This window comes from Neolamprologus multifasciatus, chromosome 16, assembly GCF_963576455.1.
Source record: "Neolamprologus multifasciatus chromosome 16, fNeoMul1.2, whole genome shotgun sequence".
Classification (NCBI taxonomy): Eukaryota; Metazoa; Chordata; class Actinopteri; order Cichliformes; family Cichlidae; genus Neolamprologus; species Neolamprologus multifasciatus.
Window position 1 is genome coordinate 31,638,132 of NC_140454.1, and position 16,526 is coordinate 31,654,657.

The window sequence follows — 16,526 nt, forward strand, 5'->3', positions numbered from 1 at the left end:
TATTTACAGTTCTGTACTGCATAGGTTGACTGCCTACCTGAATGTACACACTTTAACACTGACTGTACCTCTTCCTCACAGTGAACTTGGAAAAAACAGGTTTAAATACAGGTTTAAATACACAAAAAACTTTAAAATTACAATCTCTGATTTTACTGGGACGTTATTGAGTCTGACATTTTGTCACGGGTAATGGGAAAATACGGACTCAGTCGCGGAGCTCTGGTTGCAAAGTACACAGTGCGTTTATTTACAGTGCCCAAAAACAGTCTCAAAACACAAAGTGAAGTGCAAAGTCCAACAGTGATCTTCTCCAAACTCCCAGTGGTGCGCAGGTGAGTTTCCAAAGTGATATCCAAGTGTGTGTTCTCCTCCAATAGCTTAATCCCACAGGCTCCTTCTCTCCAACCTCCAGCTCTGTATCTCTTCCTCCTACAAACGAGCAAAAACAAATGAAGATCGTCATGGCATCATGGCAGACAAGGAACAAATGAAACCTCAGAGGCTAAATACACACAAGAGGTAATCGGGGGAAGTGCAAACACAAGGGGAAACAGCTGATACGAATGAAAATAATGACAACACAGGGGAAGTAATACTAAACACACTGAACATGGAAACACCAAACTCTTCAAAATAAAACAGGAAACATAATGGGATGCAGACATAACATAGGACACGCAGACATGAAACACATGACAGACTAAGACATGCAGATTTACACGCACACTATAACTACACACAGAGGGAAAAGTGGACTGGAGATGAGACATGGACGAAACTAAGCGCAAACAGAACATAATGGCTGGGAGGGGGGGGGGGGGACACGATAGATGAAATGGGTCACAAAGGGGAAACATGTAAACAAGAGGAGGAGATGGGAGACAAAGGCCCTTTCTCAATTCTCAAGTACGCGAGTACGTACTCACGTTCTCGCCGAGTACGTACTCGCCGAGAACGCACGGGAGTACGGACTCGGCGAGAACGCGAGCACGGACTCACGATTTGTACAATTGGAACACCAGCGTACTTGATGATGTCACAGGTCCGGAGTTTTTACTGCCGTCCCCTCTTAATTTAACTGTGAGTAATATGTTATGAAGCTTAACTTTAATCACTGCCAAACTGGTTTACTCAGGAACAAATAAAACACTGAAATAAACCAAACATTAATCTCAGTAGTGAAATCTCTATTAATAAAAATAGTGTACATGTACATACGTGTACATACCTTAATAAAAACAAGCAGGTGAGATGTTAGAACGCTTTTATTTTTATTTTAGTGGACACTCAATACAATAGACAGCTACTGGGGTTTGGGGTTTGTTTAACCTGAGTAGCGAAAAGACCGCGGGGGGGTTGAAAACGATGTGCCGGGAGTCCACTGTTCTCGCCGGCTGTAATAATCCTCGACCTCGCTGTCTGCTATGGAGCTGGCGGGTCACAGACGTCTCCGAAAACATCGGAGCTCGTTTGGAAATATATGATATCTTTTTTTTTTTGTAATTGAAGTCTTTATTTGTTTTTAACATTTAACCACATGAAAACATAAACAAAACAACAAACAAAACAACAACAGAAAAGAAAAAAGAAAAGACAGCTTCCAATCCCATGGTTAATTCACCTTTGCATTTTGGTTCTATTTTCAATACTTACTATCGGTACACCCGCAAAAAAAGGACCATAAAATCTTAAGTTATTCCATTACTGAGTGCCTAAACAAACATACAACGCAGCAAGCATAAAATTTAACTAAAGATAACTTCCCTGACCAAATAAATTCCAACCATCTCAGCCAAAAACACGTCCCCATGATTTGTCAAAACCCTCCCTATCATCATTAATCCTAGCCAAGAATTTTTCATACGACACCATTTTCAGCATATTTTCCTTCCACCTATTATATTCTGGAGGAGATGGTTCCTTCCATACACTGAGAATAACTCGAGCCGCTGCAATCACCCCCACCTTTATAACCACAAAGTCATACTTTGAAACCCCAGGTAACACCGACTGATCCCCTAATAAGCACAGTCTTGGTGACAAGGGTATTATCAAACCAATCCACCTTCCTATTTTGTCCAATACTTTTTGCCAAAAGGGATAAACTTTCCTACATTCCCAAATAGCATGCATAAATGTCCCTGGATCTAAACTACATTTCCAGCATATATTACTGGGACTGATTCCCATTCTGTAAAGTTTGGATGGAGTAAAGTACCATCTGTGTATTAATTTATACTGAGTAAATTTACCCCTGGCCTCTCTTATATATTTATCAGAGAATGACAAAATTCTACACCATTCTTCTTTAGAAATTGCGCAACTCAAAATATATGATATCTTGATAAACTGAGCAGATATTTGAAGTTTACACAGCTACATTCTCGCTTGAAAAGAACTTAAAAGTTTATTTTGTGACCCAGAAAGAGTAATATTTAAAAGTTTTAGCCCCGCTCGTCCGCCATTGCCGCGTTTGAGTTTTGGACAAAATGCATTCTGGGATATTTAGCTGTACCAAGTCCACACAAGTCATCACCGATGCATGCTCGATAAAATGGGCGGAGCAAGAACACATCCGGGACTTTTTCGCGTTCTCGGCTTGATGCGTACTTCGAATTGGAACAGTACTTGGTCTCCGACTGATGACGTATCACGAGTACATGAGAACGCAAGTACGCACAAGTACGCATATTAAGAAAGGCCCAAAGACATCACTGAAACACATGAAGGGTGAGGGAGACTTAAACACAGGGGCGAAGGCACAAGGGGAATCTAATAAACAATGAACTATAACTGGGCAATCTAGGAGCTTCAGATAACTAAATAAACTTAAACATAAACCATCAACATATATGAAAACTCAAAGTGCTGGGTCACACGACCCAGGATTGTGACATTTTGGTTACTTCAAGGTAACATTTTCCATAATCAATATTGAACAATACTTCTCACTGTACAAAAAAGTGAAAAAACAAATCAGAAAATGAAGAATAGCAATCGTTTTAATAGCAATCATGACATAATTCATTGTTTTTTTTCCTACAGTGTTTTATTTGACAAAAATATGGTTGAGGCTCATGTTACATCCTGTATTATAATGAGTGTTTTTATTACAAAAATTACTTTTTTATTTTGATTACAGGATGAAATGACACTTTTAATAATCTTGATCAGTTCTCAAGCAAATTATAATATACAAGGATTTAATAACTGAATAAGCAATGATAAACTTACAATATTAGTTATGGGAACTCTTATACGCACTATGTCTGATGATGTAAGTAGTTCAAGTATTGTTCAGTATTTAAGGGGCTGCAATCAAATGCTGTTTATGGGGGGCTACACTGCACATCAGCTTATTTACAGTTACAAATTTCAATCCATTTTGATACTGTCCACATGTTCACTTTACATGGCTTTTTTTTTTATCTTAAAGAGGAAAACAGAAACACAAATGACTCCTACTACTGCAACAATCAGTAGAGCAAATGTGGTGTAAAGTCCAGTCTCAGCATCATCAGCGGAGAGATCCAGACCGAGGAATTTCACGCTGTTAATGTTGACAACAGCTGTTGGTGGTGCAGCTGTTGGCGCAGTTGTTGCTGCAGAAGAGACACAATGAAAACAATACTGTCATATTATTTGTGAACATTTGAAGTATAGTACTGTAAATCAAAACTTCATTTTAATTATTGCACAGTAGTAGAGATCATAGAGGCTTGGCAAGGGGGTACTAACTAACCCGCTGAAAAGTTATTTATTTGAACATTTAATTTAAGTGTCTATCATTCAAAACAGGTATCTGAGCAAATCTTATCAGTTTATAACAACAGCGTTCTGACTGAAGCTGGAAAACAAGTACAAGTCCAAACCTTAGCGGATACAGTACCCTGACACTTATTTTCATCAGGTCTCTTTAACAAAAAATGATTTTAAGTGCTTTACTCTGCTCTTTGTTTGTGAAACACTGCTCTACGTTGAAGACCACTGAAGTCAAATGTATTGAAGTAAAAAGTTGCAAAGGTTTAAGAGGCCACCGGATTTTATGCTAAATAAAATGTTGTTACATTGTCATGACACATTTTGTCATTAGATAAGATGTTTAACTGGGTTCTGTAAAACAGGTATGTGAGCAAATCTTTTATAACTTTACCTCCAGACTCTGGGTTCAGGCACTCATGTCCTGATTCAGGGTCGGGGAATCCGTTGCACTTTATGACTTTGGTGTAGAAGTTAACAGAGTTCTTGGGCACTCGAGGAAGATTAGGGTCTGAGCGATTAACGTAGAACAGGCCAAATCTCTCTATATAGCCAGCAGCCCACTCTAGGTTGTCCAACAGTGACCACGCTGTGTAACCACGCACATCCACACCATCGAGCAAGTAAGCTGTAAAGGGAAGGACAAATTATTTTTCTTACTTTAAAAGAAAGAGCAGAATAATTTGAAAGCATCCATATTACACACAAAACATCTGTATTTTTGTTTCCTCTCCAGGACATTCCTGGATTTAGATTTCTTAGAATGAGAAGCTTTGATACCTTTCAACACCTCATTGATGTATTTTTCATAGAAGTAGGTCCTGTGACCATCCTTTAGATCAACAGGGCCCCGCTCTGAGACTCCATTCTCAGTGATGATAATTGGTGGATTTCCATATTCATTTTTAATGAAGTTCAGCAATCTCCGGATGCCAAATGGTGCAACCTTAAGCCAGACGGAGCCTGCATCCAGCCAGGTACGATCAGAAACTACAACTACACCCCTACAAAGGATAGAATTCCATAAAGTACTTAATAAAAAAAAGGCCCCGAAGAAGAAGGTCAAGACGGCATTTGTTTTGCAAATGTTAACTTCTTACCTGTCTGCATCAAAGCCTGCAGCATCTCCATGGTCCGCAGGAAATGCCAGGACAGATGTGTAATGGTTCAATCCAAAGAAGTCATGAGTGCCCTTGATTCTCTTAATCTCCTCTGCAGTGAACTCAGGTAAACTGGAGAAATTGAAATGACACCAAACTTACCTTATTGATTTTAGTGGACTTGTATGTGAGTTAAAGTATTTTACTATAGAGCTACTTAAAGGATAACTAAGAAACTTTTACGCATTTAATAATAGCCTTCATAATACCGAGACTGTGGTAGACCAGCAGCTAGACTTCGTTCTCGTATTCTTGTCTTCACAATTTCACTGTAGTCACCATTAAATATGGGATGGGAAAACCAGCCAAGGTAGAACTGCACAAAGACAAAACATAATAGTAATTTGAAACTAACTGCCGTCAATTTCCTTTTGTCAGATTTGAGAAGAAATGGCATACCTCCACCACACGTCTTGCAGCATCATAGTCCTCCTGCCTATAAGGATTCCTGGGTTCGGACCAGTCAGAGTTGACAGTGATGGAGATTATGCCGTTCTGTTTGGCCCTGTACTTGTCATTGTAGAGATGCCAGGCCTCAGCATGAGCTTTAAGCAGGTTGTGACCAGCAATGTAAGGCAAAGTGTCTGGTCCTGAACTGATTCCTGGAGACAAACATGGACACATTTGACACAGAGAAAGAGAGAGCATGCAACACTAAAGCAATACTTAAAATTACTTAAACCGTACCTGGAGCAAAGCTTCCAAAGCCATATCCATGGTTGGTTATAATGATTGGTTCATTAAAGGTGATCCAAATTTTCACTTTGTCACCAAGACGGTCAAACATGAGGTCAGCATAGTCCTTGAAAAGCTTAACAAAGCTGTCATTCAAAAAGCCTCCATAATCCTCTATAGCTTGCGGCAGGTCCCAGTGGTACAGAGTAACCTGAAGAAGAAAGGAAAGGAAAGGAAAAATGACTCTGACTGAATTCACTGACTTCCAATGTATCTTTTTGAAATGCAAGGAATTATACATACCTGTGGCTCGATATTTGCAGCATGCAGTGCGTCCAAAAGTCTTTGGTAGTAGTTGATTCCAGCCTCGTTAATGTTATTGATAGTGCCATCAGGAAGGACTCTCGGCCAGGATAAGGAGAAACGATAATGGCTTACTTTCAGCTGCTTTAATATCGCAACATCCTCTTCTATTTTATTGTAACTGTCACAGGCTATGTCCCCATTGTCATCATTTAATATTTTGGAAGGACTGTGAGTGAACTTGTCCCAGATGCTTAGACCTTTTCCATCTGCCCTCCATCCTCCTTCAATCTGGACACAGTAAATGCAAAACAATAATTTAAAGAGATGAAAACAAGGGAAGCAAGACAGTATTCAAATCATTCCCCAACTACTGCTTAATTGAGTAAGAGTAAAATTGCAGTAAAAGTATAAGTTACTTGGTAGGCCGACGAAGCAGTGCTCCACATGAAATCCTCACGGAAGTGACCATAAAGCATCTTCTCATCATCTGGAAAGGGGAAGCCATTATCCTTTATGATGTTGTAATAGTAATGAGCTGAGTACTTTGGTGTTCTTGGACGATCTGGGTTTGTGAAGTCCACGTGGTGCAGCCCAAATAGAAATTTGTACCCGTGCAGCCACTCAAAAGAATCCATAAAGGCTGTTGCTGTGTATCCTTGCAACCGCACACCATCAAGGTCATTGGCTGTAATGTAACCACAAATGCAAACACATACATACAAAATAAATGAACAACCAGTCATGGCAGTGGTGGAAATTGTTAAATATCTTCTGAAATGTTTTTATATCACTGCACCTTTGAGAGCCTCATCGATATAGGTCTTGTAAAACATTACTCTTTCAAAGTCATCCCATTCTACTGCTGCTCCATTCTCAGTAATATAAATCTCTGGATCACCATACTCCTCCTTGATCCAGTTGAGGAGTCTCCTCAAGCCCCAGGCCACAGCTTTTTGGTTAGGAATGGCTGTAGTTGGTGAATCAGGTTCCTCTGCTTCTCTCATGTCCCGGTCCCATTCATAGGAGTGAGGCTGAAGTGCAGCTGTAAAATAGCTCACTACCCTTGTAGTGTAATGATTTACACAGAATACATCAGCAGTTCCCTTGATGAAGTTCTTTTCTTCTTCAGTAAAGGAAGGAAGTCTTGACTGTGGAAGACCTTGGATTTCACTTTTGTTCCCAACTTGCCACTTCAGTGCATCAGGATAGTCACCATTCTTAAAAATAGGATGTGCAAACCATCCCAGTTGGAACTGCATTGCCCGGTCAGCAGTTACCACTTCACGGACTACGTTGACATCAGCAGGTTCAAACCAATCAGCATTGAGGGCAATGGATATTAGACCACCCTGAGACTGACGATATTTGTCATCATATGTATGGTAGGCCTTGGCATGGGCTTTAATGAGGTTGTGTGCAACTATGTATGGTCTATATCCTGGGTCCACAACATTTGGTGGCATATTTCCAAGTCCATATCCAGACCATGCAATTGTCTGAGGCTGGTTAAGGGTTATCCAGAATTTCACTCTGTCACCAAAAGTAGCAAAGCAGAAGTCGCAATAGTCATTAAAAATGTCAATCATCTCTGCACTTTCCCAGCCATTGACCTTTTGCAAAGCTTCAGGAAGGTCCCAGTGGTACAGTGTTACCATGGGTTTGATATTGTACGCTATAAGAAGATCAATGAGTCTGTTGTAGTAGTCAACACCTTTCTGGTTGAGGGACTTACGTGTGCCGTCAGGAAAGATCCTGGACCAGGACAAAGAGAATCTGTATGACTTCACCCTCAGAGCCCGCAGCATGTAGAGATCTTCATTAAGTCTTTTGTAACTGTCACAGGCTACATTGCCGTTTGCTTTATCAGGAATAGTGTCAGTTGTCTGAGTGAATGTATCCCATATACTAGGACCTTTGCCATCAGCATTCCAGCCACCTTCAATTTGGTAGGCCGAAGAAGAAATTCCCCAACTGAAGCCCTCAGGAAAAGTGCCATAATGGTACATTTGTCTATCAAAGTTTGACTGTGAAGAGAATTTCTCCCAAACTACCTTTGCCTGAGATGGAACTTCTGAGGGTGGTAAAGGAGCTAAACGTCGAGTTAATGGCCTTTCTGCAGCTTTAAACTTCTTACTTTTTTCTGAAGTGAAACCGTTTTGCTCGATAATCTCAGAGTACAAATATGCAGATTGCTTTGGGGTCCTTGGTCTGGATCCGACTTCAAAGTTGACATAGTGAAGACCAAATCTTTGGCTGTAGCCTTGGTTTGCCTCAAATCCATCCATGAGTGACTGCACTGTGAATCGCTGCACATCCACTCCATCTATGCGTGTTGCTACAAAATGAACAAACAAAAACAAAATTAATATTTGAATTATTTTAACTCTCTCTAAAAAAAATGTGCCTTCAAATTGGGGAAATCCAACACTAACCTTTCAGGGCCTCATTGATGTAACTTCTCATGTAGTCCATTCTGCTGTTGTCAGTGAGACTGTCAACACTGTAATCTGTTGGCATCCCATTTCCTGTTATGTATATAGGTAATTTGTTAACATTCAGGTATTCTGTTGAAATGTAGTTCAGGAGCCTTCTAAGTCCCCAAGGAACAGAATAGATCCAGTCAGAAGCTGTGGAACTCCATGTGGGGTCCACAGTTGCATGGAAGTCACCAACACCGTCAGGACCAGGGGTGCACCCACCATCACTGTTGTTGACCAGCCGAGAAGTATAGTGATTTAAACCAAAAAAGTCAGCAGTACCAAGTATCCTCTGGCTCTCTGTGGGAGTGAAAACTGGGAGCTTTGCTGGCACAGAGTCAGAGCATGCAGTTTTCTTCTGTTCTACCTGATCTTTGAGTATTGCAGGATAATCTCCGTCTACAAATATGGGATGTGCAAACCAGCCCAGCATAAACTGCAGGTAACGGTCTGCAGCTGCTACATCTTCAGGTTTGGCAGGGTCACTGGGCTCAGCCCAGTCAGAGTTCAAGGCAATGCCCACTTTTCCTCCTTGTGTTTTCCTGTAATTGTCACTATAAACATGCCAGGCCTCAGCATGGGACTTGAGAATATTGTGAGTGACCTGATAATGCAAAATCAAATGTTAAATACATTAGTGCAATAATTACACTTGTAATAAAGTGATTAATTGTAGTATTCTAATAACATCACTCTCACCTGATAGGAAGATTCCACATAGTCCTTTACTCCTGGGGCATGCACACCAGTACCATACCCAGCATGGCTCACTACCCAGGGACTATTGAATGTGTTCCAGATCTTGACTCTGTCTCCAAACCTGGAGAAGCAGAAGTCTGCATAGTCTTTGAAGGCCTCTACAATGGAGGCATTGGTCCATCCACCATAATTCTGGAGTGCTTGAGGCAGATCCCAGTGGTACAGAGTGACAATAGGTTGTATGCCAGATGCAATGAGAGCATTTATCAGCTGGTCATAGTATTGAGCTCCTTTTTCTGATTGGCTCTGTCGGTACCCCGTGGGGAAAATACGGGCCCAAGAGATGGAAAACTGGTAGGTGTCGACCTGAAGACCTCGCAGAAGGTAGACATCATAATCTACCTTACGGTAACTGTCGCAAGCTAGGTCAGCTGTCTGATTTGCAAAGGCCAAGCCCTCATGACCAAACCGGTCCCAAATAGACTCTCCTTTCCCGCCTTCTGACCAGCCACCTTCAACTTTAAAGGATACGCTGGAGGTGGCCCACCGGAAGCCAAAGGGGAATGATTTCTGAAGGAAAAGATCTCGTTCTGCTGTGGTCTGGGACTTAAATTTATCCCACACAGTCTGATAACTGTTTCTTAACCCTGTCATCCTGGCGTGGTGTGAAATGCCATGACTTTTGGAAAAAGAGAGACATGAAAAATACAAGCAAATTTTTAATCAAATAAGAAAAAAAAAACCAACAGAATTCCAGTACATATAAATCAGAAAATGAACTCTTACTTGACAAGAGCATCTTCCATGTCCAGCTTGCCTAACATGTCCTTCATGTCACATCCCACAATATTCAGGCCATTGTCCATCAAGACTGTGTTGTGTTCAAGAAACATGAATTTTTTTAAGTTCAGTTCTGATATAGTTCTGATATTTGTTATTGTAACAATATGTACTCACTATTACTGAAAAAACATCGTAAGTGTGTGCTAAGTCTATGGGTGCCTTATATAACATCACTGGCCCATAACAAGAAGATTTAATGACATGATAACACTCCCAAGATTTAGAACTTTATCTTAATGCATTCTGTTTGGTTAACAACACCAGAGGATTTGCCCAGATGTTGTGGCCTTTGGTTTTTCTTTATTCTGCCATCCCGTAATATCTTCAGATAGCTGTTTTACAATGCCATTTTTTGACAGGATGTACACTGTTCACATTATTAAGTGATGATATATTCACAGAAACATTTAACATTACATGTATGACGTATACATTAGTGATGGGATTTCCGGCTCTTTTTAGAGATCCGGCTCTTTCGGCTCGGCTCACTAAAAAGAGCCGGCTCTTTCGGCTCCGAACCGGCTCTTCAGGTTGTTTTGTTGCTTTAATTATTTAATCATTAACAATAATATAAAATTATGCAGAAAAGGAATTACTAATGTAAAAAAAGTCGTTTTATTTATATATGTTTATATATGGCCTCTAGAGACAAAGCACGTACAAACTCTAAAACACATTTCTAGCGTTTACTGAACTTCCAAAACAGAGCTACCCAGATCACTTAAATTACACAATTGAAAGCATGTGTGTATGGTTTGTGTATTTATACACAAGCACTCATATATATTCAAATAATTTAAAAAAAAAAAAAGTTTATTTACCTGTTACTACCACACACCAAATCCGGTTGTTGATACTTGCTGGCTTGTGTAGCCACTAGGTAACAAAAGCTCAACACTGCGCCCTAGCATCCTGGAGCACTTCTGTTGTCTTTTGTACGTGATTCTGAGTTTGTACATGCTTCTGAGTTTTTACGTGTTTTGGAGTTTGTACGTGCTTCTGAGTTTTTACGTGTTTTGGAGTTTGTACGTGCTTCTGAGTTTTTACGTGTTTTGGAGTTTTTACGTGCTTCTGAGTTTTTACGTGTTTTGGAGTTTGTACGTGCTTCTGAGTTTTTACGTGTTTTGGAGTTTGTACATGCTTAGGAGTTTGTACGTGTTTTGGAGTTTGTACGTGCTTTGTCTCTAAGGGCCACCATAAATATACTTTATTTATTCACTCCACATAAAATGTAATAAATAAATCATATAATACAAAGAACAACTATTTACATTTTAAACTTTTAACTATTTAAATTTTCACCTTTTCCCTTTTGAACAAACTTAACGTGAAACAACACAAAACACTTGCAAACCACAACACAATTAAATATAAATTAAAATATTAAAACAAAAAGAAGATGCACATTCTCTGTCATATGGGCCTGCATGATTTCTGAATCCTTTATCATCTGCAACTGAAAATAGTGGATGATTACTATACCTTTCTAATGTGAAGTTGTCCCTCGCTCTCTTTCTCTCTGGCTCTGTTCCTGTGCTACTGTGAGTGTAACTAACGCCCCTCCCCCCTCTGCCCAGCGCAAAGTACAGGCCGCGCATGCGGAGTTTAGCGGAAAAAAGGACGAGAGAGAGGGTGAGAGAAAGAAAAAAAAACCTCACGGCTCCCAATAAGGAGCCGGCTCGCGTCGTTCACTTCAAAGAGTCGGCTCTAAGAGCCATTTCGTTCGCGAACGACCCATCACTAGTATACATATTCATTTGGTATGTTCTTGGTAACTGGTTTATTAGGCACCATGAGTACAAATTTCATGTAGACAAAAACAAAATCTCTACTAAGACAGCCACTGGAAAGTATTGTTTCTTTTATATATACAGCTGCACATTCATAAAATGAGGTACTGTTCTCATGTCTATTATGGGAAATTAGTTTTAATTAATTATTAATATCTTATATTTGCAAAGTCAAAAAGCTGTCATGACATTTACCATTTAGGAAATCTCCAAGAAGCTGGTAATCATTGGGAGAACAATCATGAGCGCTCATCTTGTAAATCAGGATAGGCAAGTTCCTGCTCAAAATCTACAACATAAAATGAAACATATGTAGCTTTGCTGTATCAGCAAAATGTTAAATGCAACGTATAAAAAAACATCTTATAATGCTTATTGTACCTGTAAGTTCCTCAGTTCATTTTCAAACTCTGAAGAGATGGCACAGTTGTAGTCAATGTGCACTGACAAGAAGTCCATCTGTTCAAAACAGGAGATACACAACATGTTGTCACATCGTCATTCTGAGATGGGACATAATGAGAAGAGACTTAATGTGAAATGTATGTGAACCATTATATCATAATTTTTTATATATTTTAAGGTGATTAAGCGGACTTATGTTGCCATTTCCATCCTTTAAATAAATACAAAACCAAGTCAATCATCTTTGAAACAAACAAAAAAAGTATATAATTATATGCCCAATTAAATATAACAGCAATCAGTAGTTGCAGGTTTGGTGACAATGATTCCAATTTCCTTTGGGAATGATTAACCTCACGTATGTTAGTGCTGCTGTTCTTGTTACTTTCTTGTCACTAGAGTGTGTGGTGTAAAGAGGTGTTGAATGCCTTCAACAAAACCAAAATTAAAAATAAATAAAAAATTGGAAAATAATTAAAAATTGAACTACAAATCAAACAATTTATTTATTACATTTATAATAAATAAATTGTTAATAATTATTTGATTGGTTAGAAATAGTTTAATAAAAAAAAGAAAAATCATCTACAAGAAGCAAATATGATTTTACAACAGCCAGTTAATGTGCATCGCTTTTCTCTGAAGGTTGACCTTGGTCCTCTGAAAAAGACCAGAAATCCCTTTGCAGAGAATCTGGGAGTGTTCTTTGATAGCAGCTTTTTATTTGAGAAACAAATAAATTCTGTTGTAAAAGCCAGCTTCTTCCAGCTCAGGGTCCTTGCAAAAACTAAGAACATTTTGTCATTTGCTGACTTCGAGAAAGTGATACATGCATTTATTTCATCCAGGCTTGACTACTGTAACAGTGTTTATTTTGGTATCAGCCAGGCTCTGCTCTCTTGTCACAAGCTAGTTCAGAATGCTGCAGCCAAACTCTTGACAGGCACTCTTGGCACCAGTCTTGGCTCATTTACACTGGCTTCCAGTATGTTGTAGAATTGAGTTTAAGATTTTATTACTGTTTTTAAATCTCTAAATGGATTAGCTCCGTCATACCGCTCTGATCTGTTAACTAAAAATACTCCAAATAGAGCTCTTAGGTCAGCTGATATGTTGCTTCTAGTTGTCCCTAAGCAGGCTAAAAACACAGGAGACCGGGCTTTTCCAATTGTTGTGCCCAAACTTTGGAACAGTCTGCCTCTTGAAATTAGGATCTCTCCAACACTTGACATTTTTAAAACTCCTTTGAAAACACATTTTTACTCTCTGGCTTTTAATTGTGACTAAGTTTTGTGTGTGTGTGTGTGTGTGTGTGTGTGTGTGTGTGTGTGTGTGTGTGTGTGTGTGTGTTTGATCTACTTGTTACTAGTGATGAGCGATACCACTGATTTCCTTTCCGATCCAATACCAAGTAAAATTCAGGGTGGTATCGACGATACTGATCTGATACTGATACTTTGTACAAAGACTGTTTCATTATATTTCATATATACTTGTATTATGTAATTGTAATAATAATATAATAATATAGCTTCATAATGATTACAGGACATCAGACTACTTGTTCTTATTGCCTAATAATGCAGAATTATCATATAGAAATAAAAATAACTTGAAGTTGTGCCTATTTGAAAACGTTGCCTGCCTGCAGCACTAAAGGACTCCGTGAGAGACGTGTGTCTCACCCTAGCAGCACCTGTCCCTCTCCTCCTTTTCAGTTCGCCTCAACATACGCTCGTCATATTCTGTGATATGATTTACTCTGAGGTGTTTGACAAGGTTAGTGGTGTTGGCAAGACAGCCACATGTATCGCAAACTGCGTCTCGGCTGTTTGTGGAGGTACAATACGTCAACACATGACTCTGTTTATGCTCAGTCATTGTTGTGAGTGTGCATGCCAAGGGGCTGCGACACATTTATACAGCCATATTTCGCATATGACTATGAAAGGCGTAAGAGGAAGTAGTTCCTTCTAATTTAGACGATCCAAATAATATAGTTTCTTTCCATTGTGATCCTGTTAATGATAAACTACAAATTTACCCCAAAGTACAAAAATATTGATATTTTAATATGAGAATCGATTCTAGAACATAAACTACTGGTATCGGAAGGATCCGCACACCACTACTTGTTAATTTTTACTATCTGCAGCACTTTGGTCAATCTGTGTTGGTTTTAAATGTGCTTATAAATACATTGATTGATTGATTAATTGATTATTGCCAAAATAATATCAACAACCGAAAATTTTATTAGGATCCTAAATAAAAATCATGCAAGGAGGTGAAATTCTGACTATACATATATTATTGTATAGATTATGTATCTATACAAGAAAAGAAAAAACTTACACTTGTTGAAGCTTTAATATCAGAGAGAGAAGCCACATATTTAGTTTTTAGTCCAAGTGACAGACGTCTGCCTGTAAATACGCAAGCATGAAAAGCACTTTTACTGTTTGGAACTGCTGAACATGCTGAAAGATTTTATTAACTGAGTTTGGTTATACACTGATGGAAATTTATTTTTACAGGTGATTTCTCAAGACACTTACATATAAGCAAAACCTTAAGTGAACTCAAGCCTCAGAGAAATAAGAACAAGTATTGACTAGTGAATAATTCTGAAAAGAATAAATTTAGACATTTTCTTTTGTCTTTAATCTTCACTTTTTCCTGTTAATTTGACTCACCTTTGTCAGTAAAGCGCTGATGGTACATCTGGTAAATGTTCTTGTTGAGTTGAAGGATGTTCTGCAGAAAACTGGGAGCATGTGCAGGCTGCCCGTCATGCCAAACACCATCCAGTGTCACCCATGAGTGTGCAAGTGGTGCAAACTCTTGGAAGGCAAACTCTGCATACTGCTGAAACATCTGTGCCAGCTCCCGGCTCTCCCAGCCTCCATACCTTGATTGCAGAGACTCTGGAACTGTCCATCCATGAAGGATGACCAGAGGCTGAAGACCTGCTTCCAGCAGCTGTTTCAGCAGGGTCTGGTAACATCTAACCACAGCCTGCTGGGGCTGGCTGGGGTGGCCTGTAGGAAGAAGTTGAGCCCATGACAGCGGTACTTTGAAGTGGGTCACCCCTCTGCTCTGCAGGTACTCAAAGTACTGCTTAGAGCCAGGAGGAACAGGATGACTGCAGTCAAAGGCATCATTTATGCTTCTGTCTGAGCTTCTGACCACCTGCTTTGTCAGAGGCCCTGCAAGAAGCATGAAGTCCTCTCTTCCATTTACCTCACTGCTCTGACAACCACGGAGACAAAAAATGTTCAGACAAAAGACCCACAACAGCTTCTTCATTGTGGCTCAAAAACAGAACAACTGATATTTTTCGAGTGTAGCCGAGCTATTTAACAGCAATATTTTTCCTTTTTATTACATTGTTACACAATTATTATTATTGGCACCTCATCTAGTTATCACACGTGTTTTATTGTAGCTTTGAGATATAGCCAGATAGACTCTGGACTGTAGAGATAGCAACTTCCCCATCTTCTGTTCTTGAGCTCTGATATACTTTTTATTGCTATAGAATCATATCTTAGTCATTAATTTTACTACTGCTACCCAAGGTGCTTAATTTTCGTCTTTTATTTACTTTTGACTTCTGTTGGTTTGTTTTTAAGTTTAACATAGTTAACATCTTACTGTCTAAGTGTTGCAGAGGTGTTGAAAAGATTATGTTGTTATAATTATTACCACTTTTATTATTGTTGTCTGTGAAGCCTTTTTATGTGCAACAAGGTATCAAAAAGATTTATTTAATACAAATTTAGTTTTAGTTTTGTTTTAGTTTTATTAATAGTAATAGAATTCATATATAAATTTCCCACTCGCTCTGCATGCGGTCTTTACCCATCAAACTCGAGTCCTCTACCAGATGGCCACAACTGACCATGTGCTTAGTGAATACCTCAGTCAGCAGAAATCTAAGAAGGATGAGGAGCAGGAAGAGGAACCATCTTGGAAGGACACGCTTCTGCATGGAATGTAACACTGTCAAAAAGAAGAAGCGTCTCATTTCAGGAAATCCTACCTGTGACTGGACAAAGCTGGACTGAAAGACAGCACAGAGGCACTAATCATGGCAGCACAGCAGCAAGCCCTTAGCACAAGATCAATAGATGCTGGGGCCTACCACACCAGGTAAGACCCCAGGTGCAGGCTGTGTAAAGATGATGCTGAGACAATCTAGTACACAACAGCAGGGTGCAAGAGTCAGGACATACATGGAAGGCCATAACCAAGTGGCCGACATAGTAAACAGCAACATCTATACCGAGTGTGGCCTGGAAGTCCCGACGTCAAATGGGTGGTTGAGAATTACCGACCAAATTAATATACCGTGGGACTTCCAGATAGAAACAAACTGGTGATGATTAACCAACTGGACATAGCAG

General features: G+C 39.4%; 1 protein-coding gene across 1 annotated transcript; it reads right to left on the reverse strand.

Annotated features, from left to right (window-relative positions):
• Positions 1 to 3,015: 3,015 nt before the first annotated feature.
• LOC146501088 (lactase/phlorizin hydrolase-like) lies at positions 3,016 to 15,473 on the reverse strand. Its single transcript, XM_085136101.1, has 17 exons — positions 14,814 to 15,473; positions 14,473 to 14,543; positions 12,094 to 12,171; positions 11,908 to 12,001; positions 9,866 to 9,950; positions 9,080 to 9,758; positions 8,336 to 8,984; positions 6,700 to 8,238; positions 6,320 to 6,588; positions 5,901 to 6,191; positions 5,610 to 5,808; positions 5,322 to 5,524; positions 5,132 to 5,238; positions 4,863 to 4,994; positions 4,543 to 4,766; positions 4,157 to 4,390; positions 3,016 to 3,605 (listed from the first exon to the last, which is right to left on the reverse strand). The coding sequence occupies exons 1-17, from the start codon at positions 15,424 to 15,426 to the stop codon at positions 3,412 to 3,414; spliced, it is 5,661 nt and encodes a 1,886-aa protein (XP_084992227.1). The 5' UTR covers positions 15,427 to 15,473; the 3' UTR covers positions 3,016 to 3,411.
• Positions 15,474 to 16,526: the final 1,053 nt, after the last annotated feature.